Here is a 27338-nt window from a genome sequence, read left to right on the forward strand (position 1 = left end):
TAGATTCAGAGACAGCTGATATTCCACAAAATATTACTGAACACTAGTCTCAACTTTGTCTCCTAAAGTAACAAGAGATATGCTCTTTCACTGGTTACTCAGGTTTTTGGAAGAGAATTACTCTTATTCTTATGCTTCTAGTTTAAATGGAGAAATTGTAGAAGGCATCTAAGTGTTGCTCTTCTTCTGAACTTGTGCACAATATATGGAAACGAAGTGGGACTAGAGCTAACAGCATATTCAAGTCCAGAAGGCCTTTTATTGGAGTTTTTTTATTCCAACTGGTTTGAGGTCTGGGACTAACCAAATTATTCCTCTAGTTCTCAATGGTCTTATTTGTGATTTTATTTTTTTATTTTTTTTTGGGGGGGAGGGGTAGGGGAGTTGGTGGAACTTAAAGGAAGGTTAAACTAGATGTTTTTTTAGGGTCCTTCCAGCATTAAATGTTCTACATTTTCTTCATTTTGTCTATGGTGCGTATCAACCCATATGCAAACACCCCTAAATTGTTAAATGAATACAGCAGCAGGTACCCCATTCAGCATATGGCTATTTCCTCTTGCAGTCACTTCTTGGCCTCACAGAGTAGTTCTCAAGGAGAACCTGATAGCATGGGAGGAACTAGAAAAGTACAGGTGTGGCTCTGTTGAATATATGAGAATGACTCTGCAAACTCATCCTTAATCGAGATTTAATTTTGAACCATTTTCCCAGAAGCTATTTTTCTAATATGAGTGAGAATATTTCCTCCAAACATCCACTTCCCTTATCATATGCTTTCTTTGATGCTGCTTTTGCAATACACCCCTATAGCTAATAGTATTTGATCTGCAGCCAAAGTTAGGTCATAGCTAACTCATATAAGTTTGAGGTATTGATTTCTTTTTTTTAATTGTGAGAGAGTGAATATGAGAAATTACTTAAATATTTGAACATTTTTCCCCATAAAGGAAACCTTGTTTGCATACACATATGCTTGAATTGAATGAAAATGTGCTAGAGGCAATGTGAAAAGAGCCATATTGAATTTCTTGCCTATGGGAATGGAATGTTAGCTCACTGCACCAGAATGGTTTTTTAGTAATTATGATTCAGTAAATTATTTTTATTGATTTAATATTTTAACCTAGATGTCATAAGGCCATTGTAAGTAACCCACATAAGAGAAGTGTTGCCTCACTCTTAGCTGTAGATTTTAAATTGGACAGTGCAAATGGGAACTCTCAATGGGACCTTAGAATCCTTGAAAAAATTACATTTGGAAGTTGGGTTATATTTCAAAATAAGGGCATAGCCTCAGTATTAATACTAGACCTTTTAGGCTTTGCTAAAGAATAAGTTACATCTTCAGGTTTTTTTTCCTTTTAATATATTTTTATTGATTTCAGAGAGGAAGGGACAGGAGAGAGAGAGCTAGAAACATCAATGATAAAAGAGAATCATTGATCAATTGCCCTCGTGCATGCCCCACACTGGGGATTGAGCCCACAACTTGGGCATGTGCCCTGACTGGGAATCGAACTGTGACCTCCTGGTTCACAGGTCGATGCTCAACCACTGAGCCATGCCAGCTGGGCACATCTTTAGTTTTATAACCCTAATTTACAAAATCCAAGCCACTACCCCAGGATGCTTTTCAATAAAATATTGGCTTTAATGAAGTGTACATTTGCCTTTTTGAAAAATACATGTTGTTAAAGTCTTGGGGTTCATTTCTGCTGTATTGCTGTATATTTTTATATTTTGTAGATGTCCCCTGTAATTCTTTGAATTTCCTCTGTGTCTGCGATTATTTTCTCATTTTTATTTTTCATTTCATATATTAGTGTTTTCCCTTTCTTCTCTATGAAGTTAGCTATTTGTTTGTTTCATTGTGTTTTTTTAAAAAATTTTATAAAGCCTTATTTGATGTTTTCATTTTTATTAATTCTTTTCTTCTATTTGAATTTATTTTGTTCTTTTGCTAAGTCCCTGAGCTGAGTACTTTATTCATTTCTTTGTGTTCCACCTGTTTAATATTAGAGCACACAAGGCTAGGTGTTTGTCTTTTTTTTTTTTATCATGAATCTCAGAGCTTCTGCTATGCACCGTGTTCACAATGATTCTTTTCTAAATATTCTGTAATTTTAGTTTAGATTTTATTTTTTACCCAAGTTGCTTCAGTTTTTCTTATATAATTTTTTTTGTTTATATAATTTTCCAGTGGTAGGTTCTTTTGCTTTCTAGCATTTGATCAAAGAACTTTTTCATTGTTTGGATTTTATTGTGAGATTTATTTGTCACATACAATCAATTTTTGTGAATATTCATGGCTCTTGAAAAATAGATTTATTTCTTGTGGAGTCTAGAATTCAAAGAACACCAGGAACATATATATATATATATATATATATATATATATATATATATATATATATATCTTAAATAATGATGTCATTTAGGTATTTTATATATCATAAAAAATTGGTCTATCATGGGTTGAAAATATTGACCTCCTTAGTAAAGAAAGAAGTGTATAAATAATTCCACAAAGACCAATAGTTATAAAGATATAAAATATTGTATCAATCAAGTTGGATTTACCTGTAGAAGTATATTTTTTCATATTATTTTCCACACCTTTTTTCCTCATTCATAAATGCATCTGTCCTCCAAAGGGAATTCAATGACCACTATTTTAAAATGGGCTTTTAATAGTTGAGTGTACTAAGCTCAATTAAGTTTCAAAGATGTATGTGTTATGTAGATGTGGGTGTGGGCAAGGTGATGGGATAAGCTGTTTAACATGCACTTTTTCAGTAATAGAATTCAAACTAATGCTAGGGATAGGGGGATAGGGCAAGGGAGGAGAGGATAAAGGGGGATAAATGGTGATAGGAGACTCAACTTGGGGTGGTGAGCACAATACAATATACAGATGACATATTATAGAATTGTATACCTGAAAGCTCTATAATTTTATTAACCAATGTCACCCCAATAAATTCAATAAAAATTTTATTATATAAGAACGCAGCTTCTCACACTGAAAACAGAAATGCTCACCTCTTACTCGTCAAGTGGTTAGTGTTCACCACCCCTTCTTCCAAACCACCCCCATTAAATGTACCAGCAAAACAACCTGTGTCCCTGCTTCGTAGAGAGAAGAGTGGGTTTTGTTGGTTTCAGCTGAGCTATGCCACTCAACCATCTGCACAACTACAATGTATGTTATAAATTTTCTTCTTTCTGTTCATACTGCTCAAGCAGAAATAGCTCAGGAGTAAATAATTTTCTTTCCAGTAGGGTTTTTAAAAAAATCTTTATTGTTGAAAGTATTACATTATGTCCCCTTTTTCCCCATTGACCTCTTCCCCCATCCCCTCAGGCCTTCACCACCCTATTGTCTGTGTCTATGGGTTATGCATATATGCATAAATAATCTTTATCATGCTACTTGAGAGAGAGAGAGCAGCCTTCAGCAAAGCATCCTGGGAAACAGGAGCATAGTGTCCCAGGGATGTCCACACGGGGGTGGGGAGGTGGTGTGTGTGTGTGTGTGCAGATGGAACTGAGCCACTTCAGGATTGTTCCTGAGACCCTGGGATGTCTCCAGCACCCATGGTGACCCCGCTGCTCAGCTTCCTCGTACCCCATTCCTTTTTCTTCCTTTCAATAGATATGTGTGTGTGAGCTAGTATTCTTTCTCTTTGGTAACCGGCCTTTGGAAAGAAAAAGCATTGTTTTGAACTAGGCCTAGTTTTTGAACCAGGTTGTTATTACTCTTCATTTACTATTAATTTATTGGTGATATTTATTATAATCAGAGTGTATTTGATGTAACAGATTCACTGAATGTTTCTCAAATTTTGACTTAAATATTAGAGATACCCATTGGGAAATAATTATAGTTCTTTTTATTTATTTGCACACATTTTCTCATTTAATCCTCACCATAATCCGATGAGGTAGAGATTATTATTCTGAATTTTACAGATTGAAACACTGAAAGGTAGAGAGAGAAGGTAAACTTTCTTTGACCACACAGCTAGCGGGAGGAAGGCCAGAGTCAAGCCCAAGGCAGTAGGCATTAACCCGAGCAGATTCTTTCATAACAAAGTGAATGAACACAACGTGGTCACCGTTATTATATGGTGACACGTTTCCTTTCCTCGGGGGGTGTGACTGAAGGGCTGAGCTTCTGGTTCAGGTTCTTAAAAACCGTCATCGTTACTTAGACTTCCCATGGCACCTGCTGCTTTCAGCGGTGCTTTCTGGTGAGCCCGTGAATCACGATTTGTTACTATCTAACCCGACAAACACAAGCAGTTATTTGCCGCTCTGCTTGCTCAGCCCACTTTGCATTATGGTCTGAGGCCTGTGGCTGAGAACCCAGAAAGAAGCACGCGCACCAGCTGTGTGTGGGTTCAGGTAGCAAAGGAGAGGAGATCCACATCAGCCAGTTTGAAGTTTTCTTCTTTAAAAAAAACATGTTTTTATTGATTTCAGAGAAGAAGGGAGAGGGGGCGAGAGAAACATCAGTGATGAGAGAGGATCATTGATTGGCTGCCTCCTGCAGGCCCACCACTGGGGATTGAGCCCACACCCGAGCATGTGCCCTGACTGGGAATCAAACTGTGACCTCCTGGTTCACAGGTCGACGCTCAGCCACTGAGCCACCCCTGCTGGGCTGAATTTGTGTCTTGAACACTGCCCGCAGCTGGGAGGGAGTCACTGGCTCAAGAGAGGCCTCAGGTGTCAACATGAGACAATTGGAAAACAGGTGGCAGCTCTGAGTGCTGTGTTGGCTCCAGGCCACAGGATGCTGTTGCTTTCCATCCTTTCCTCGGGGACCTGTGGTGCCCAGTGAGGCCGTCTGTGCCACCCCGGGCGCTCTGCAGTGGAGGGAAGGATGGAGCCCAGCAGCCTTCGGCCTCTTGGTGTCTGTTATGCAGAGAAGCGGGCCCCTAAGGACTTGGTACATAATGGAATGGTAATAATGAAAAAAGGCCACTGGCCTTCATGGCAGCTGAAGTTGCTGCATGAAATCTGGGTGGCTTGGCCTACTGTTCTTAATTCACTGTGACCTCCTGTGATTCTAGGGGGACAGAGAAGCAGAGTTGGGGCTGCCTTTTTCTCCTCTGTGTGACCGGAAGTCGACCATGGTTGCTCAGTCGCAAGTAGGTACGTGTTTGCCAGGCTTTGGAGAGAAGGAAAGACCTGAGGGGGTGTCTGGCCGTGAGGGCAGAGGCTCCCAGTGCCTCCCCGGCTCCATTCTGCTGTGCTCTGCTCCTGGCTTCAGCTTGGTGGGTTGCTGGAGCTCTCTCCCCACCCTTCTCCCCGAAATGGGCTGTTTCCTGGGAAGAGTAGACAGTGACATCGCCGTCTCCATCATCTCCTGCCAAGAGAAAAGGGCCTCAGCTTTGCAAGGTGATGCAGGAGTCAGTGGCAGGAAGCCCATTTTTCGTGCAGCCGTGGACGTCTCATGCCATTTCCCTCAGGGATGTCTGCAGGACAGCCCACTCCTGCAGGACCCTGCTTCCGGGAATGGCTCTTTCTAATCCTCTCCCTCCCTCCCTCCCTTCTTCCCTCCCTCCCTCCCTGCCCCTCTCTCTCCCTCCCTCGCTCCTTCTTTTCTTCCTTCCTTTTCTTTCCTTCCCTCTTTCCTTCCTTCCTTCCTTCCTTCCTTCCTTCCTTCCTTCCTTCCTTCCTTCCCTCTTTCCTTCCTTCCCTCCTTCCTTCCTTCCTTCCTTCCTTTCTTCCTTCCTTCCTTCCTTCCTTCCTTCCTTCCTTCCTTCCTTCCTTCCTTCCTTCCTTCCTTCCTTCCTTCCCTCTTTCCTTCCTTCCCTCCCTCCTTCCCTCCTTCCTTCCTTCCTTCCTTCCTTCCTTCCTTCCTTCCTTCCTTCCTTCCTTCCTTCCTTCCTTCTTCCTTCTTCCATTCCTTCCTCCCTTTCTTCCTTTCTTCCTTCCCTCCTTCCTAAAAACTTTTGAGCACCTTTTCTGTGTGGTAAGGATAACTTTTGCTTGCACTGCTACTAACCATAATGTATGTGCATTATAAAAATCCTCAGCTATGAGAGTCCCAGTGTCACTAAATTAAATGTCACAGTGCCCTCCAGCTGAAAAGAATCTGAAATCATTCAAAAAATAAATTCAATAAGGATTTGATTTTTTCTACTTGTGTTTTGAGTGCTCATTTTTTTTTTTTCATAATAATGCATATACTGAGTCCCTGTTAGGTGTAGAACACGGCTAGAAACTACAATAGATGTTAAAAAAAAACAAAGACAGATTATACATGGTACCTGATCTCAAAGATGTGGAGCCAATATTTGGTGGTGGGTGAGATGTTATGAAAACAAAATCCACTAGAGTGTTACAGTGTTAAGGTAGTTTTGTGCTTCATGTAATCAGGGGCAAAACAGTGTGTGAGCCGTTAGGCCCAGAAAGACTTGTTGAGGGGTGATATTTGAGTTGGGTCCTAAGAGATAAGTAGGCAGATGGAGCTATGCAATACAGGTGTGCTAGGGGCAGCTGGAGGGCAGTTCAGACAAGGGATTAACATATACTAAGCAGGGAAATTTAAAACAGTCTAGGAAGACCAGGGAATTACAAACAGTTCAATATGGCTGCAATAGTGGAGAATAGAATGAAGCGAGAGACATGTTGAGAGAGAAAATCAGGCCCAAATTATGGATTGTATAAAGATAGCATGCGCTTTATACTTCCTCGTCGGAAGGGAGGGCATATCTAAAGCTTTTTAGGTGAGGCTTAAACATATACTGATGGGCTAAATCTGGGGCACTGCTTTGGGCTCCTCCTTTGTTTCTTTCCTTTGACTCTAGGGGTCACGTTTGTGCTCGTTTAATCTCTCCTATAAACTGAAGGCAGGCAGGGTATGCCACACACCTTAGTCTTTTATGCAGCGCCTATCACAGCATTTGTTGCATCGTGGATGTTGAATTCATATTTTTAAGCACTTGATTGGAACAACCTACTAAAAAGTCAGGAAAATTCTGTGGGAGAAACAGAGCTGACTCGCGATCCTCAAATCAAGGAATATATTAAGTGAATGAGACCTCAATCTGATCTGGGGCTCCTGTGTAGGCGAATTTAAAAGCTAACACTCCTCAGTTTCGGGGGGAAGTACGGAAAGGCCCCAGTGAGTATGCAGTTTCCCTGGAGCATCGCTGTTTCTCCGCAGGTTTTATCGATTTCATCGTGGAGCCCACCTTCACGGTGCTCACGGACATGACTGAAAAGATCGTGAATCCGCTGATTGAGGAGACCTCCCAGGCTGGCGGGACAGGACAGCGGCGGTCAAGGTCAGTGGAGAAGCTCGAAGGCTGGGGTCAAGTTGGCCTGTCCCTGAGGGTAGAACTCTCCTTTGGAAGGGATGGGGGTGTGTTTCATAATGATGCTTGCCCTCCCTCCTTCCTATAAGAGAGTTGTCTGCCTTTTCCTTTTCTCAGGGGAGTTGAAGTTATACTATTTGCACTCTCCGGGCTGGCCTGGAAGGGAGTGCCCATGGTCTAAATGATGATTGGCAGGTACCCTGTAGAACATCTCTCTCCCGCTCATTCTCTCTCTTTTGGTGCCTTTGCTCACGGCAGGTTTAAACATCCTGATCCCATTACTTAATTAGCTGTGTATTCGAAGGCAAAGTGCCTCAGTTTCCTCATCTGAGAAAATGTGGATTATAGCACTCAGAGGTTACAGGGAGGATTAACCGAGTTGTTCAATCTCTGTAAAGCCCTTTTAACAAGGTCCAGCACAGAGGAAGCGCCAGCTACACCTGAGCTAACACTGAGCCTTTATTAGTGGTATTCCTACCCCTCCTCCTGTCCCTGCAAAACCTTGGGCTTTGTTATGCAGGAGAAAGGAAAGAAATGGAATGAAAAGACAAAAGAGCAGAAAAGAGGAAGAGGAGGAGCAAACCGCAAGAAGGGAAGGCAAGAGGAATGTTAGGACAGTGGGACCCTAGGGACACTCAAGGCGGATGAACCCAGTCAAGGCTGCAAACAAAGAGGAATGAAGGCCGTTGCCCAATCCCACAACCCACAGCTCTGCAGACTGGGCTGAACTGTACTGTGCTCTGCTTACGTAGTCAGCCCCGGGAGTCATCCAGTGGGTTGGCATTCATGCCAGTCACTGCTTAGGCACCTGGGAGTGTGTGATACTTTTCTTGAAAGTTACCCAGAAGGATGGCACTTTCTAAATTTGCGAAGTATCTCATGTTTAAAGCGTAAAGTAATATTGATATAAAAAAAGGTCTCTGGTGTGACTGCTCTCCACCTTCCCCCAGGAACATAAGGAAATCACCCTGCCCGGGCCTCGGGGTTCCGGGGCTCAGAGGCACCCAACTACAGGGGGAGGCATGGCTGGAGAGGAGTAGGACTAAGTGGCTGAGTGACTTGGAATAGTGGTCAGTGAGGAAGCAGGTGGATAAACTGTGGAACCAAGTTGAAGTTCAAGTTCAAACTAGTTGATTGCAGAAAATCAAGGACAGAAAAGATCACATAGGGGATTCTAGTCATGCTGAAAAAGAGGATACCAATCAATAACAACAACAAAAACATAGGGACTATCGCTACTCAGGAGGCCGAAATATTGATTTTCTTTTTCTGCTGAAAATACAGAATTTCCCATCTGTCACAAGTGGAAAATGAGAATTACAAACCTCAGGACCCAGGAATTTCACAGCAATAGCTTGATGATGGCTAACCACTCCTCGTTTGAGCCTGCTCACGGGCATACATTTCCCAAACACGGAACCCTCCTCTTCCAACCCTTCTTGCCTAATTCATTTCTTGTGTGTGATTTCCCCCCTCCAGTTTGAACAGCCTCAGTTCGGCAGATGCAAAGCGATCGGGTGCTAAGAGCGCAGGCTCAGAAGGAAGTGCCCCAGTCAACAATTCCGTCATCCCTGTTGAGTACAAGAGTTTTAAAGCCACGTGGACTGAGGTCGTGCACATCAATCGGGAGCGGTGGAGGGCCAAGGTGCCCAAAGGTAACCTTCTACTGGGGAATCTTCTAGGAGGCCTGTCCAAACCACCCAGCACCCGCTCATACACAAGGCTTGCCACCCTCATTTATAGCTGTTGCAAAGGAAGTGGAATCTCAGGATAGAGATTCAAGTGGCTGAATGTTAGCATTTACCCTTTAAAAAAAATTTTATTTTTCAATTACAGTTGACATTAAATATTATTTTATACTAGAGGCTTGGTACACAACATCTGTGCACTGGTGGTGGAGGGGAGGGGCCGTGTCCCTCAGCCCGGCCAGCAACCTCTTGTAGTCTGGGATGCCTCGGGGTCCTTAGCGCTGCCGCTACTGCCACTGTGCTTGCCAGCCGTGAGCCCGGCTTCTGGCTGAGGAGCGCTCCCCCTGTGGGAGCACACTGACCATCAGGAGGCAGCTCCTGTGTTGAGCCTCTGCCCCCTGGTGGTCAGTGCATGTCATAGCAACTGGTCATTCCGCCGTTCAGTCTATTTGCATATTAGGATTTTATTATATAGGATTAGTTTCAGGTGGACAGCATAGTGGTTAGACAGAGCGATCCCTCAATAGGTCTAGTAATTACCTGGCGCCATACATGGTTACAATATTATTGACTTTATTCCTTATGCTAACTTTACATCCCCATAACTACCAATTTGTGAAAAAATATTCAACCTCTTTTGATCCTCATTTCATTTAAAACTCTATGCATGAATGGATGACGCAGACCTCCAGGCCTCCCTGTAGCATGGCCTTGACTGTCATGCCGGGTTCTGTGCCAAGGGTGCAGAGATGAGTAATAGACATCCTTGTCATTGAAGCTCCTGGGGGGAGGGGACATCTCTATGGAGTTTCTTTCAAAGGAAGAAAGGGAGTTGTGCTCATCACCCGCACCCACCAGCCCTGAATGACCCTCCCTGTAGGCAAGGAGGGTTTCACCCCCAAACACAACATGCCATACTTTCATTCACCCAGTGTCTACACAACACGGGGGAAGCGTGGAGGGGCTGCACTGAGCACGTGTTGGTTATCTCGGTTCCTTGTACATTGGGGTGCAGCTTCCAGTGAGGGAGAGGAGAGACCTCCCTTGGAGTTGGAGTTATTCCAAGGACAACTACTGTGACTTACTCACAAAACCCTACCCAGGTGGCGGCTCATTTCAGGCGGTGCAATAGGTTTATATTTACGGCGCTATTAAGGCCTCATTGGGCCCTTATCAATTCCAGACAAATGTTGCACCCTGAGCTCTGGAAGGAGCCCGTGCCTCTTCCATATTTCACCAATAGCCTCTCACAGTCCACTCAGAGGCCTTCGACATTCAAATCCTCGCCGTTGGCAGGCGTTGCAAGCAGGGACGGTCACCACTGCATCGTCTCCAAGGAAGCAGGCACTTGTAATCAATTACACTCATTACACTTGAAAACCCAGGCCCTGACAACACGCAGTGTGAAGAGGCACTTCAGAGTCATTTGCTGGCAATCATCTGGCTTACTAAAATTACCCCCTAAATGAATCACCTCGGGGAGCACTGGACAGCTTCTTTGCCAGGGGAAACTGGCCGTTTGAAAAGGACAGGTACATAAACAGCTAATAATTCTCAAATCTATTAGGGATGCTGATAGAGATATGCTTAAGCTATTTTTGAAGCATAAAAGGGCTTGTCCCTAAGGCTGCTGCAGGTATTTGGGAAGGCATCTACAGCCAGGACTTGCAGGACGCCTGGGCTGGAGCCCAGAAGAAGGCGTTGTATTTAGAAATAGGGAACAGAATTTAAGTTCTAATAATAAATCAAGTCCTAATATAATAATTATAATACAGTAACTATGTCTTCTTCAGCTGAAATAAGAACAGTTGCCTAAATTGACAAGCCTATTTTATTAAAAGAAATTAATTTGATTTAATATTATAAATACATGCAGTTAATTCCTAGTGTTTATGGAGAAACTCTTGTCATAAGTATGATTTAATGTTTGCCAGTAATGTTAGTCTGGGTCTTAGTATTTGACTTGAAACTGTTAGGATGAAAACATATTGAATCAAAGTCACTTTGATGTGAGCTCAGATAACAGCAACAAAATATTTTTACTGATGTCAATAACTGCTGCACAATGCTTAGTAAATAAGTAAAAAGATGAAGAACAACAACAACAACAACAACAAAATAGGGAACAGAGAGAAAAGGGACAGGCAGTGCCCGGGTTATGTATATTTTGTGAGCGGATCGTTTGACCATCAAAGCCAACTCCAGTTAGTGGGATTAGGGCAATTTGAATCCCCACTCGCCTTGTACTCTTTGGCAAATGCAGGTAGATTCTTTGAGAAAATTCCATTTGGGGCAGGGGTGAGGAACATCTGGCCCGCGGGCCATGTAAAGCCCTCAACATCATTTGGTCTGGCCCTGCCAAGGCATTAGGGGTGAGTTAATTAAATGTTTGACCAAATAGAGCAGGCTAATTTTTAAGTTGATAATTTTTTTATGGCCCGAAAATGATGTTATAAATATCCAAATGGCCCTTGGCAGAAAAAGTGGTTCCCCACCCCTGATTTGGCGGCTGATAATACATATCACAGAGCTAATGCAAAGAACAGAAAAGATACAGGGTGTATACACACTTTAACAACTGATAGCTCAATTTTGAAAATGAAATATATTTTAATAAACACTGCCTTTATAAGTATTCCAAGTGTGTGTATACATTTTTGGGGACACCCTGAGTGTAAGGCACGGGGGACAGAGCCTGCACATGGCTGGCGCCTGTAAGTCTGGCCGTTACTTTTCAAATTGGAAAGGAAAGTTGAACGCCAAGTTAAGAAGACTGTTAAAATGCCCACCTCGGACTAATATTTTATAATATTTTCAGCCTTTCAGCAATGCTGTTGACTGGTTGACAGATATTAAGAAACACCAGTGTGTTTCCGTTAGTGGTCAGTTTGAATTAGATGACACCAGGCTGTTTTGCTCATTGTTTTTTTTTTTAGAAAACCCTGATTTCATGAAAGCTCCCTGCATGGGGCACTTGTACATGTGTTCATGTGTTGTTATCAAACTGATCAGAAATGGGACTGGCTCTAAAGTCTTGATTCCATTAGCCAATCTGATCTACAAAGCTAGGTAGGCCAGAACCCATAGTTGTGAGGAAAGATTAAGTCAATACCTTTTACAGCTCTGAGAGCTGAAAAATCATTATTTCCAAACAAAGATGTATAGGTATAACCATTTGCAGGTCTGATCAATGTTGATACATTTCCATTCATTATTTAATACTTTTTAAACCTTTTTTTTTTTTACTGGTGTAAGAATAATGCTTGTTTAGTTTATAATGCAGAAATATAATTAAAAATATATAAAAAGAAAATAAATTCACTTACAATCTCTCTAGCCAGATATAACTGTTGTTGAAATTCTGATGTAATTCTTTTTTATTTGATTTACCATGCATTTATATAAGTAAAAGAATTCCCTGTAAGCTGGGATCATAGTATAAGATTGCCTTGTATTTTACTTTTCTTTTCCTATCTTGAGCATTTTATCCTGATGCTGAATAGGTTTAGAAAGTATGATTTGAATGGCTACCTTGTATGTAATACCATAGTTGAATCATTCCTCTACAGAGCATTTTGTTTTCAGTTCTACATTATTGTATACTAGAGGCCCGGTGCACGAAATTCGTGCACGGGGGCGGGGGCAGCGGGGAGTGTGTCCCTCAGCCTGGCCTGCACCCTCTCCAATCTGGGACCCCTCATGGGATAACCAGCAGTTGGACATCCCTCTCACAATTCAGAACTGCTGGCTCCTAACTGCTCACCTGCCTGCCTGATTGCCCCTAACTGCTTCTGCCTACCAGCCTGATTGTCCCTAACTGCTCCCCTGCTGGCTTGATTGCCCCTAACTACCTCTGCCTCGGCCCACACCTGGTACCCAGGATTCCCTCCTCCAGCTGACCACAGGCACCCAGGATCCAGGCTTCCCTCCCTCTGGTCAGCCATAGGCGCCCAGGCTGGCTGCAGCCTTAGGGGATGGTGGACAGGGGGCTTCGCCTGTGCTGCAGCTGCAAGTGCTGGAGCCCAGGACTGCAGGGTGGGCGGCTTCTCTGTCTCCCAGGCCACAGCCAGCCACAGGTGCTGGTGCCCAGGACTGCAGGGTGGGCGGATTCTCCATCTACCATGCTGTAGCCAGCTGCAGGTGCTGGCATCTGGACCACAGGGTGAGCGGCTTCTCTGTCTCCCAGGCCACAGCCAGCCACAGTTACTGGTGCCCAGGTCCACAGGGTGGGTGGCTTCTCTGTCTCCCAGGCCACAGCCAGCCACAGGTACTGGTGCCCAGGACCGCAGGGTGGGCGGCTTCTCCATCTCCCGGGCTGCAGCCAGCCTCATGTACTGGGGCCCGGTTTCTCCATCTCCCCCAGGACGTGGGGCGGGTGGACATGGGGTGGGCAGCTTCTCCAGCTGGCTGTAGCCTGGGATCATAGGGCAAGCGGCTTCTTTGTCTCCCAGATCGCATCCACCCTCAGGTACTGGCACCCGGTTTCTTGTCTCCCCCAGGATGTGGGGAGGGCGGCTTCTCCAGCTGGCTGCGGCTTGGGATCACGGGGCAGGCGGCTTCTTCATCTCCCAGGTCGCAGCCAGCCTCAGGCGCTGAGGCCCAGTTTCTAATTCTCCCCCAGGAGGTGGGGCAGGCGGACCTGAGGTTTCTGCTGCTGGCTGCAGCCTGGGATCACAGGGCAGGCTGCTTCTTCATCTCCCGGGCTGCAGCCAGCCTCAGGCACTGGCACCTGGTTTCTTGTCTCCCCCAGGACGTGGGGTGAACCGCTTCTCCAGCTGGCTGAGGCCTGAGATCACGGGGCAGGCAGCTTCTTGGTCTCCGTGGCTGCAGCCAGCCTCAGGTGCTGGGGCCCGGTTACTCCGTCTCTGCAGGACATGGGGCAGGCGGACCTGAGGCTTCTGAGGCTGGCTGCAGCCTGGGATCATGGGACGGGCAGCTTCTTCGTCTCCCGGCCGCACCCAGCCTCAGGCGCTGGGCCTGGTTTCTCCATTTCCCCAGGACGTTGGGCAGGCGGACCTGAGGCTTCTGAGGCTGGCTGCAGCCTGGGATCATGGGGCAGGGGGCTTCTTGGTCTCTGTGGCTGCAGCCAGCCTCAGGCGCTGGCGCCTGACTTCTCCAACTCCCAGAGACCTGGAGAGGCTGGGGGGCGGGGCTGCCGCCATGTTTTCAGTTGAATTGCATACTCACTCAGATTGAATGGTGGGCGTGGCTGGGGCGTGGCTGGTGGGCGTGGCTTGTGAGTGTAGCGGAGTGATGATTTGCATACTACTCTATTATTAGATAGATAACATTGTTATGAACATACAAGTTTAAAAACCTTTGAGGCTACCTCTGATTATTTGTCTGGGATAAGTTTCTACATGTGGAATTTTTTTGAAAAAAATAAATGAAAAAACAAAAACTTAAAACTCTTGATATCTACTGGCAAAATTTTCTCAGAAAGTTTTTTTTTTTTTTAACTTACGTTCCCTCCCAGTAGAAGTATAGTGAGAATGTCTATTTCCACCTTCATTATTATTTCATAATAACTCTTCATATATTAAGGATAGTAATTCTTCAGTTGGCAAAATATGTTGCAATTTCTGCCCTACTTGTTTGTCATTTGCCTTTTAACTTTGGCAGAATGGTCTTTTAAAGTACATCCCATTTTTATTTTACTAGAGATTACCTTTAGATTTTTTATTGAATTATCTTTCTATCAATGTAAATATCAAATAGTATGTAGTGATACTCCTTCACAAGTGCTGAGAAATTTATTGAATTTTTACTTACTTTCTCCATTTTCACCAATTTTTATTGAAATAATATGAGATTTTCAATCTAGGTGATTATAAATAAATTGTTCATTTATAATGAACTTATCATTTGACATTATTTTTATATTTGCATCTAGTTTTATTTCTAGCTTGATAACAATTACTTTTAAACACTAAGATTTGCTAGTTTTATTGAACAGATTAATGTATTTCCTTATTAAGTTTTTGACATTGAATTTTTCTGTCAGCTGGAGCACTTCTTTGGGCCAATACTTTCAGAAAGGACCCGTGGGCACGCCTGAGTCCTTCGATGTCTAGCAGTGCCTTACTGTTGTTATGGTAAACAACTGAGAGTTGACTGTTCAAAATTCATATGGTATTTTGGTTATTTTTTTCAGTTAGTAGTTTCTCTCTCTCTCTGTTTGTAAGTAGGTTAAGTAGGCATTTCAGAAAATTATATCAAGGGATAAGTAGCCCAATACTATTTTAACCAACTGGCCTATCGTATCGTTATTCAGAAAGGCAAATTAAATGAAGAAATCAATGTATTTCTGCAAAACTGCATGGACATTCGGTGTGAGATAGAAGCAGCTCTCAGGAGGACTGCAATTTATGGATCACGAAGCCTCTACTCTACTTGAACTCTTTAGCTGCTTGCTTTCGGCCATTTCATAAGAAGTCACATCACAGATGCTCTGAGATGGTTTTGAACGGCACATTTGCTTTCTGCTAGCATAGAAGCCTGGGAGTGCCAAGCATGTCAAATCTCTAAGACCAGGAAAAGTGAATTCTGTGCACACATGCCATCATTGCAATCTGCTAGCACATACAGATTGATTGTACTCTCACCTGCTTTTTCTCATTGTAGAAAAATTTTATGTATATTAATAATTTCACCCTGAAAATATAAGGGAAGCTGATTACCGTGGAACAGGCCTATCTCCTGTTGATTTAATCTTTTTTCTTCTGGATGTGTTTATTTTGAGTAGTGCCACTTTAAGGCCTGAGGTTGAGCATACCAATATCAGAAATAGGAGGAAGAGGTGGAAGCAGAGAAGGTGAAGGACAGTGCAGAGCCACCCACGTGGAGCATGATCGCTTCAGGGAAAGGAATCATATAGTGGGGCCAGCTCGAATCGGAGTTGATTATGATGTCGTAAGAGTTGCCATTTGTTAATTTAAATATTAATTGCCTGCTGTCAGCTGTAGTTGAGCAAAAACAGATTTGTTTCTGAAATGCACCCCCTGCCCAGTTTTCATTTTTGCTGGATTTCCCATAGAAAATTGGTCTGACTCAGTTGTCAAATGAATTTTTATTGCTCAGATCATCTTTTATGCTGTTTTGTAGTAAACCAGATTTCAACTTCTTCAGTTTTTAATCAAAATTATTTTTAACTTGGGGATGTTTTAAATGTAGAAAGTTTGCCACAGATTCAGTGGGTTTCTTGGAGGGGATTATACATTATTTTATCTGAAGCCTGAGTTTGAATGAATTCTCTCCTGCCATGCCTCAGTTTCCCTCTCTGCATAATAAGAACAGTCATCTTTTTACTCACCTACGTTAGTGGTTAAGGAAACCACGTTTTGTCAAGTGGCTAAGTCTTTCGGGGCAGGACGTTACATTTGTCTACTTCCTGTACTTACTCCGGTCTGGATTGCTGATGATGGAATATGTACCAGCCAGGCTCATTGGCAGAGAGGGTGAGTCACACGCACTGTGGACATTTGTTTAGTCAACAAATGCTCCAGGAGCATCTGCTATGTGTCAGGTGTTGTACCAAGCCCTGGGAATTCAGGGATGGAGGTGATGTTTGACCTTTGCCCTCTGGGCACTGCAGAAGGACAAGAGGAAGTCTGGATGAGCATTCTAGCGGGCATCCTGTGCCCTGCAGTCTATAGAGAGTGCCGTCTCACCATCTTCTTCTGCAAGGCCGCTCTTTTGCTCTTTAGTTGTACCTTTCTGTGGAAGTCAGAAGACATATTATATGATTTCCTATAAAATAAAAGGCTAATATGCAAATCGACTGAACAGTGGAATGGCCAGTCGCTATGACACACACTGACCACCAGGGGGCAGATGCTCAACACAGGGGGAGTGCTGCTCAGCCAGAAGCCCTGAGCCAGGCGTACAGCTGGCAAGCACAGCGACAGTGGCAGGAGCCTCTCCCGCCTCCGAGGCAGTGCTAAAGATGTCTGACTGCTGGCTTAGGCCCGCTCCCTGTGAGGGCTCCTGGACTGCAAGAGGGCACAGGCTGGACTGAGGGACCGCCCCCCCCTTCAGTGCATGAATTTCGTGCACCGGGCCTCTAGTGTGCACATAATTGTGTTATTTTGTAAAGAAACCTTTCTTTGCCTTGTCATTGTAAATTATAACGACATCCTGTCAGGAAAGGAGAATGTCATAAAATATTGAATGGCAATCATTTAAACTTTAAAGCAGTGCTTGTTAACCCTGATTGCGTATTGGAATCATCCAGAGAGCATTTACAAACCCTACTCTCACTCTTCATTTGTGTTGTCTGGGGTGAGGCCAAGGCATTGGTTTGGGTGGGGTGGATGGGTATCAATGAAGGGATGAATAAACATCTCATAATGTATCAAGGAGAACATCTGAGCCAAGCAAAAGTAAGGGCAGAAAATGTAAAAATAAAGCCGGAGGTTGTAGACATCCACAAATCCAGTATCACAAAGTCCCAAGAACATGGACACCAGCACCAAATTTGGGATTTGTGCCCTTTAGCAGCTAAAACAAAGGGAAATGTAATCACACGCATAACCCACCACTCTGGTGCCTATTAGATTAAAAGTAATCCTGTTGTCCATGAAAGTTAGCTTTTGTCGGGACCAAGACTAACCAAGGGAAATGAAGAGGACCCCTGACGATGAGGTGTAGGACACTGCTAGCACATCTAGAGGGAAAAAAATCAGCAATGTTCTTCATAACGGAGGCTGATGGCACAGTCGGAAAGGCCTTGTGTGTGAATTAAATGCTGAGTCTCCAGGCCTTTAGGGAGGAATTGTCTCTGCTAGGTGCCTTCCATGTATGTTATTTCCTACAACCCAGATCCACTTGGCGGCCTCCACGGCCCTGTGTGGTCTCAACCCCTCATGTCCTTGGTCATTTGACCACATCATCTGTCACTAACCCTTCTCTAAATGGGCTTTAGCCATACTGGCTAACTCAGTGTCCCTTGAACATAGCAAACTCATCCCTACTCCATGGCCTTACTTTTTTATTTCCTCAGCCGCGAATGCTATTTCCCATGATTATCACATGGCCAGCAACTTATCCTTCAATATTCCATCAAATGCCAGCATCTTCACTCTTTTGCTGGTCGTGTTCTACTTACTATGCTTGCATTTTTGCAAAACCCTTTTTGCCATCTGAAATTCTCTGTCTCTTTGTGGTTTGCTCACCTGATAAAGTTCCTCTCTATTTTGTAAGTCTGCTTGCTGCAATGTGACCAGTACCTAAAATGGTGCTTGGCACTGTAGCTGTTCAAGAAATACTAGTTGAATGAATAAGCCTATGTTTTCATAAATACTTGACTAGATGCAGGTAGGCGATATTTTTGTTTAAGTACAGAGCCAGAGCCTTTCGCAGTCAACCGAATGGGAAAGCAGGCTGACACCCTCTCAGTTAAAGGGGAGACACAGATAAGGACACCTGGCCAAACTAAGCGCCACCTCTCATCTGTGGACAGTTTGCAGACATGTTTTTGAACACTTAATTATCCTCTTCCTACTTTTAACTTTACAAACAGTCACCTGAAACCGTATTATTCTAGTGGTGGTGACTTTTTACTTTATAATCACTTGCTTATGTTTAAACTCCAGGTCCTGAGCAAACCTACGTGAAACTCCATTTTTTTCCTGTGACCATGGGAGATTTTGCGGCCTTTGAGCCTCAGTTCCACATTGTAAAGTAGCGTTACAATGATGGTAGCTACCATCTGAGGTTTTGAGAATGAAAGGAAATGATCCTTGGAAAGCATTTAGCATCAAACCTGGCATAGGGGACACACTGATGAGAAGTTATTGATGATAATACTATTATTAATAATGCCAATTAAATATTGGTTTATTAATTATTATGATTACTTTCTCCCTGTCTCTTCTTCTAATCCACTGATTTCAGAAATGGCATAACCATGACCTGATTTTATTTATTTCCTGATCATCCATGCCAATCTGACTTGAATTAACTGAAAATAAACCCAAAACACTCAGTCGCGCCTTCGGTCACTTGAGTGTATTATTACCAGTGCCCATAACAGGTTTTGGGCAAAGAGGCAGTTCCCCTAACGGCGTGACCTCTCTCTGTCTTTTCAACGCCTTGCCCAACTTGCCGTGGACACAGAGGAGAAGGCCAAGAAGGAAGCCGAGGAGAAGGCTCGCCTGGCTGCGGAGGAGAAGCAAAGGGAAATGGAAGCCCAAAGCCAGGCAGAAGGCGCAGCCGGCCAGGCGGACAAAAAGACACCTGGGGAAGCTCAGAGTCAAGTCAACGGAACGCGCCCCAACAAGAACAACAACGCTCGTGGGAAAAACGCCAAAGAGAAGCCGTCAGGAGAAAAGCGGCAGAACGGTGAGTGGCATCACCCGGGGAAAGGCCCCTCTTGGGGTGGGTGACAATATCACTGACATTTAATGAACGCTTACCGTGTGCCAGACATTGTTGGTGCGATTTCACGTTCATGAAACCATTTAAAAATCCTAACAACGCTGCGTGGGGCCTACACTCATCCCCATTTTGCAGGCGAGGAAACCGAGATTCAGAGAGGTGAGATCGCTGGCTTAAGGTCAAACACCCCCGAGGTAGTAAGTTCAGGTCTATGTGAGGCCAAATTCTGTAATCCACAGTCAGCAGGTTCCTACTGGTTGGTGCTGTTGCAGGGGAAGAAGAAATAGGAGAACTATTGAGACTGAGCCTCTGTCCACGAACGCCCTGTAGTCAGTTTACTGCAGGGCTAACACACTCCTCTGTGAAGGACCAGGGAGTACATATTTTGGGTTTTGCAGGCCATGCGGCCTCTGTCGCAGCCGCTCAGGGCTGCTGTTTCGGGGTGAAAGCAGCCAAAGGTACTACATAAGCAGGTGAGCATGGCTGTGTCCACATAAAATGTTATTTATGAAAGTGGAAATTTGAATTCTATATAGTTTTCCCACGTCATGAAATAGTCTTCTTTTTCCACCTTAACCATTTAAAACATGTAAAAACCATTCTTAGTGTGTGGGTCATATGAAACCAGAGCAGGTTTGGGCCACGGGCCATGGTTTGCCAACCCCTGGTCTGGTCAGGGAGAGAAGCGAATGAGCACAGGTGTGCCAGTCACCAGGAGGGTTATGGGTGCTGTGGGAGGGGTACTAACAAAGGCCCAAGCGCAGAGGTGGCAGTAACTGCTCCGAAGGTGGCCAGGGGGGCCTGGGAGAAGCAGAGCAGGAGCCTGAGTCTCCAGCGAGCCTGGGTGAATTTCACAACTGTGCTGATTTCCCAAAGTAAGCAATAGTCTACCATTTCCCCTAAAATCTAAGTATGAAGTGAGAGGTGGGAAAAGAAATCAATTTAGAGTGATAATCAGAAAGGCTAATGGAGGTTCTGGACTGAGTTGCAGCAGCCTAATTAAAATGATTTATAACCGCACACACGGGCTCTTCTGTTCTGCCTGCTCATTGGGTAACAGCTCACAGCAGCCGTTACTCCATACACAACCCGTGGGAAATTACCTAATGGGTTTCGTTGAGGAACATCATCAAACAAGTGCGAGTCACTTTCCCAGCGCCCTTCCTTGTGGCCGCCCAAGGTATTTCCGGGCGAGAGCTGAAGGACCCTGGATGAGTGGGGTTCTGGGGGTTGGGGCCCCTAGCAGCAATTACAGGATCTGCTGAGCGTTGGTCTCCATCCAGGCACTTCCCCCTCAGCCTCCCCAGCCCTGGCCGAGGAGAAGGCAGGCTGCCACGGGCTGCTGGCTAGCATCTGGCAAATTGAACTGCTCCTGCTGGCTTCTGGAAGGCATCCTGGTCTTGCTGCATCTGTGGGAAAAGCTCCGGTCCAGGGCAACCTGAAAGGCTCCGTATAGAGTGTGTTAGGGGTGTGAAGGCTCAGTGAGTAAAGAAAGGCCATTTTTCTATAGGCAGATCCTTGAGTCATCCCTGCCGTCCTTAAAACAGGGACGAGCCAGTATATGGATTATTTCATGGCACCTCCAAAGAAATTCATCTGTTTTGACCATTGGTGATGATAGAGGGTGACGACCACATCCTCTACTTACACGCCTCCTGCTTGTGGCTGCCCTTCCCCTCCATCCCTCCAGCCAGTGCAACCTATTTCAGAATTAAGAATGAGGAAATTTGGAGAGTTTATTGACTTCTAACATAGCTTAGGATTTGTCACATTTCATTAAAAGTACTTACTTTGTAGAAGACATCACAGTAAAAAATTGTCTTGCATTCTTCTTAAATAGCCATTTATCAGTCTGAAGGTCAAAGGCATTTAGAAATGGTACTATCAATAGGAGCTTGAAGTCTAAAACTTGAGCTTCCTAGGAAAGTCCCAAAATATGGTAGTTGAGAGTCTGGCCTCTACAATTAGACCCATCTGTGTATATTGTGGTAAGTTACTTTATTTATGGCATAACATGGAGATGATAGGGGTTTCACATCAATTCTTTACAGGTCGATTTAAGCAAAATCTCTTTGTAGAAAGATCAATTGGCCATTTATTCAAAAACTGTCAGACAAATGGCTTAAACCAGGGCTATGGTAGACAAGAGGGGCAGTTTCAGAAGGAGACCCACATGCAAGGGCAGGGGCAGAAATATGTAGACAGGTGGCTGCAGTGAAGGAAAAACTCAAACTTGGAAAACTTCCTCAATCATTTGGTGAGTTAGTTGTTCAGCAGATTGGTCATTTAGTGAATTAAACATTGATGAATTTGTCTCCTGGCAATAACAGCACCTTCATAATGGGTTGTTATAAGAATTTAATGAAGTGATGCACACTGCCTGGCACAAAGAAAACAAAAAAGGGTCAATATGTCTTGGGCCCGGCTTGCTCCTTCCTGGTTGCAATTATTATTAGGGTGCTTTTGCTTCAATAAGCACCAGTATGTTAGTGGTAATGCATTCTTGGTTTTACACAGGCTAAAAAGAAAGCTACTATTAGACACTGGTAAGAAAAGCATCCAACACTTGAGAATAGCGGTGGGGGAAGGGGTGCCATGTTTTTTCAATGTATCACTGGCATATTGTTGAATAGACTTCGGGTGGGGTGGGGAGGTGGGGGTGGATAGGGGGTGAGGGTACTTCTCTTAGACAGGTGTCAGCAGCCTCTCTCTCTGAAGGGCTGGATAGTAAACAGTGCTGGCTTTGTGCATCTCTGATGCAACTATTCAACTCTGCCAGTGCAGCAAGAAAGCAGCCCTGAAATACATAAATGAAGGTGCGGCCATGTTCCAATAAAACTTTATTTACAAAAGCAGATAGCAGGCTAGACATGCTCAGGGGCCATAATTTGCAGGCCCCTCCTCTAGGTGACTTTGTTGACTTTGTCATTTACTATTTAATTTAAGCCCAGGACCTGTGAAGATAGATTTTTGACTGGTAGAGGAGATGACCCCAAAGGTTATGGTTTTATTGCCTTGTAGGACATAGTCAGTTTCGTCTCTAACCTAGCAATCTATTTTAACACATTTTACAAATACCTATAAATATCCAGTTCCTTAAATACTTCTGGAACCATCCTTACTATCTCCCTCATTCCCTCATAAATTTAAATGTGTTTTGACGTTTTCATTCTACATTTGTGTGCCAGTGTTTTTTAACTTTTGCCAATTACATTTCGACAAGCTCCTTAATTAGAATGCTATTTATAGCTCCGTTTTAGAATAATAACAATTGTCCTTGAATGATGTGTCAGATACCACATTCAGTACTTGAAATGCATCTGTCCATGCATTATGCCTGTAAAATAGATATTAATATTCCCATTTCACAGATAAGGACACGGAAGCACGTAAAAGTTAAAAAGCTGTTCATTGACATCACTTACATTTAACCCAGGCTGTTCCTCACTCCACAGCCTAACAATAAAGTTGAACTGCCTTTCTTGAGGATAAACACCATTGCCTTAAGTACAACCCTGTTAAACAGGAACTTTAAATTAAAAAATATATATTTATTTAGAGAGAGGGAGAGGGACACACAGAGAGAAACATCATCAATCAGTTGCCTCCTGCCTGACCCCCAACCCGGGCATATTCCCTGACCTGGAATCGAACCAGTAAACTCTTGTTTCCTGGGTCGATGCTCGCTGAGCAACACCGGCTGGGCAGAAACTTTAATTTTAAGATCATAAACCAATATCCAGGACCTAATCTGTGGTCTAAAGGATGTTTACATCCGACATGTACCCCCTTGTGACTAAAATTATACTGTACCTTCTCTCTTTTTTTTAAACCTTGACAGGTTTAAAGTTATTTCTAACTTCCTCCTTAGGTGTCTACATATTCTATTTTTGTTATGTTTTTTACTTGCAGGTGACTTGAAAGATGGTAAAAATAAGGCTGACAAGAAGGATCAATCCAGTGTCGGAAATGACTCAAAGAAAGCAGATGGTAAGGGCATAATTCTCAATACATTTTCCATAGATGTGCCATTTAATGCCAGCTTGTTAGAATTTTACCTAAAATTGAAATGGTGGTTGTTACTATATCCTTATCTTAGACCCTGAAAAAGCACTTCACCACATTTAAAGAGGACTGTTATTCATTTTTCACTAATTTATAAATTATTGTTGTATCTCTTCTCCTCCACCATCCTTTCTCCATCACAGATGCATTCTATACCTTCTTTTCACACTGCCATTTTTCACTGTAAACTTTATAAAAAGTTGACTCTGGACTTGCTGATTATAATGGAATGGAATGTGAGTCTTTGATCATGAACTGTGCTGTGTAAATGGGAAATGTTCCATGTTTTCAGTTTTTGCATTTTTTTTTTACCTTTAATTAGTTATTACTTTGGTTAAAAACAAACACAGAAATCTGTTCCGCGTGATCATTACGCCGGGAGGCCCACACACTAGAGGGTGACATAGCTGCAGAATTCAGGACGACAGCCCCGCCCCAGCTAGAAGCAGCCTCGCAATGTTCTTCATGAGCACACCTTCCGCTTTCCACACCCAACATCCCACTCTTTCTAAACCCCGAGAGTTTTCATTATATCCCCCTCCAAACTTCGCGCTATCCGTTGAGAGACCTACTCTCACTTTTTACATAAACCTTCTGTTCCAGTGGTAGCATGAGCTCATGTCTAGCTATTCCCTCCTCTGTGTACATGATATGAAACTAAAAAGGAAAGTTTCCAGGTAGTGGGTTTTGTTAGAGTCCCAGACTCTTTGAATCCGACCTCCTTGGAGACGTTGGAGTGGATGCTACGCTCCTCCTTGAATTCTTTGGTTGTAACGCCAGTGAAGAACCAGTGCTGGAAAGGCAGGTTGAGGAATAAGGAAATTTTGAACACAACTTCTCACACTCATATGCAGGAAAGAAATCTGAAAAATTTCCCCTATGATTATTCAAATAATTCAGTCCAGGTGTTGTATCACAGAATATCTGGAAAGTGTCCAGCTGGTATGGCTTAGGGGTTGAGTGTTGACCCATGAACCAGGAGGTCACGATTTGATTCCCAATCAGGGCACATGCCCAGGTTTCTGGCTCAATCCCCAGTGGGGGAAGTGCAGGAGACAGCCAATGGGTGATTCTCTCTCATCATTGGTGTTTCTGTCTCTCTCTCTCCCTTTCTCTCTCTGAAATCAATAAAAACATATTTATAAAAAAGAATATCTGGAAAGGACACATGCAGTTTTTCACCAAATTGTGCGAACAAAAACCACTTACCTAGTAAATACACTGTCCTTGAATGATTGGGACTAAGATGTGAATTATATGAAGATAATATAGAATTCAAATAACAGTCTCTTACTAGACTCAGGGGTAAAGTTTATTCAGATACTAGAAGTTTTTTGCCAGATATCATTTGCCAAGTCAAGGTAACTCAAACCCGAAAATGTGTAGTAGAGGAGACTGGTGTTAGCTCTAAACACATCGCCTAGAAACCCTGGCCCAGCAACTTTGCCCATTCCAGTTCCTACAGCATAAGGCCCCAAATAAACCAAGGTCCAAATCTTTAAGGTGGAGTCTTGAATTTTGTTAATTTTTGTATTGTGCTACAAATATCTGTTATTATGTTGTCATGTGGTGGGATTGAATTTTATTATCTTCATTAAGTTCTTTTATTTCACCTGTGCCCTCTTAACCAAATTGCCCCCTCCCACCCTTCCCCAAAATGTGTATAATTATTTTAAATACTTTTGAGAGGGCATATCTAAGCATGATTAGTGCCCAGTGTGATCAAACCCGCTGGGATTTGAAGTTTCAACATTGTATGCATTTAGAAAGAAATTGAATGGAAAGTGAAGCAGAGTTGGTTGTTCCCAAACTCCAGTGAGCTGAGGCAGGCAAAGAGGGAAGGAGCATGTGCTGAAAGAGTAAATTACATCCTGGCATAATGAACACATTGCGGTTGTATATTATCTCTGTCAGGCTCCTGAGGTACTATTTAGTGCCCTGCCCCACTAATTTTCTAACTGACTTCAAAGAATGAATGATACATCTGATAAGGGGTTAATTTCCAAAATATATAAAGAACTTATACAACTCAACACAAAGAAAACAAGCAATCCAATGAAAAAATGGACAGAGGACTGAATAGACACTTCTCCAAAGTGGACATACAATGTGAAAAGATGCACAGTGTCACTTATCATCAGAGAGAAGCAAATTGAAACAATGATGAGATATCTACTCACACCTGTCAGAATGGCTAACATCAATAATCAACAGACAGCAAGTGTTGGTGAGGATGTGGAGAAAAGGGAACCCTTGTGCACTGTTGGTGGGAATGCAGACTGGTGCAGCCACTGTGGAAAACAGGGTTTCCTTAAAAAATTAAAAGTGGAATTGCCTTATGACCATGCAATTCAACTTCTGGGGATATATCTGAAGAAAACGGAAACACTGATTGAAAAGAATATATGCACCCTATGCTCATTGCAGTGTTATTTACAAGAGCCAAGATTTGGAAGCATCGCAAGTGTCCATCAGTAGATGAGTGGGGAAAAAAGCTGTGGTACATCTACACAATGGAATATTACTAGGCCATAAAGAGAAAGGAATCTTATATTTTGTGATAGGATGGATAGACCTGGAGAGTATTATGAAATAAGCCAGTCAGAGAAAGACAAGTACTATATGATTTCACTTATATGTGGAATCAAATGAACAAAGTAAACTATCAAACAAAATAGAAACAAACTCATAGATACAGAGAACAGATTGTCAGAGTGGAGGAGGGTTGGGGGCTAGTGAAAAAGGTTAAGGGATTAAGCAGAAACACAAACAAACAAACAAACATAAAACTCATAGACACAGACAATAGTATGGTGATTGCCAGAGGGAAAGGAAGGTAGGGGGGAAGTAGCAGAGGGCACAGTGGGGATAAATGGTGATGGCAGGAGACTTGACTTTGGGTGGTGAGTACACATTGCAGTGTGCAGATGATGTTACAGAGTTGTACACTTAAAGCCTGTGTGGTTTTATTAACCAATGCTACCCCTCTATATTCAATTAAAAAAAAAAGAATGGATGTCGTTTTGAAAATACCTTGCTTACTCTTAGGAATAAATATCTGGGCTTCTGAGCCAAGATTCTCTCAGGGCCTGAACTTTTACAGTGTCATTGAGAGACTTGTGGGGTACCACATGAATGAATCATTTTTAGTGGGTTTTAGTCATATTTGAAACAGCCTAGCTTCTTGGATCTGTCATAATTTTTATAGTTGTCCTTAACTATGGACTTGCCCTTAACTTTACTTGACTACATTAATAGAGATATGTGATAGCCACTGTTTGTGACTCTTAAAAGATGGATTAAATTCTCTTTAAATTGATCCATAGATTTCATGTAATCCTAATTAAAATCCTAGCAGACATTTTTTTTGGTAGAAATTGACAAGCTGATTCTAAAATTTATATGGAAACACAAAACACCCACAATAGACAAAGCAACTTGCAAAAGAAGGAAAAAGTTGGCCTGATTTCAAGACTGATACAGCTATAGTAATCAAGACAGTTGGGTATTAGCATCGAGATAGACAAATGGATCAACAGAGAGTCCAGAAATAGATCCACATGTATATGGACATGTTATTTTTGACAAAGGACATTCCATGGAGAAAGTCATCAATGAACGGTAATGAAGCAGCTAGATATCCATTCACAAAATGATGAACTATCTATACTTCTCATCAGATACAAACATTAATTAATACTTAAACATTAATTAATGAAATAGATTATTAACTGAAAATGATCGTAAAAATTTAAAATGTGAAACTATAAAACTTCTAGTTAGGAACACCAGAGAAACTCTGTGGTCTCGGGTTAGGCAAAGATTTCCTATGCAGGACAACAAAAGTACAAACACCATGAAAGAACAAATTGAT

At 43.1% G+C, this 27338-nt stretch overlaps 1 protein-coding gene across 3 annotated transcripts in view; it reads left to right on the forward strand.

The window, feature by feature from the left end:
- The window catches only part of PDE1C (phosphodiesterase 1C), a gene marked incomplete at both ends in the record, with an annotated part of 288273 nt that overhangs the window by 220596 nt on the left and 40339 nt on the right, over positions 1–27338 (forward strand). For all 3 annotated transcript variants that reach the window (XM_079786145.1, XM_079786146.1, XM_079786147.1), the window contains 5 exons: positions 5082–5163; positions 7184–7304; positions 8814–8989; positions 19139–19363; positions 23312–23389. In XM_079786145.1, the coding sequence (XP_079642271.1) occupies positions 5082–5163; positions 7184–7304; positions 8814–8989; positions 19139–19363; positions 23312–23389 (682 nt within the window). The remainder of the gene's footprint in view (positions 1–5081; positions 5164–7183; positions 7305–8813; positions 8990–19138; positions 19364–23311; positions 23390–27338) is intronic.

Source organism: Cnephaeus nilssonii (assembly GCF_951640355.1).
Source record: "Cnephaeus nilssonii genome assembly, chromosome: 12".
Classification (NCBI taxonomy): Eukaryota; Metazoa; Chordata; class Mammalia; order Chiroptera; family Vespertilionidae; genus Cnephaeus; species Cnephaeus nilssonii.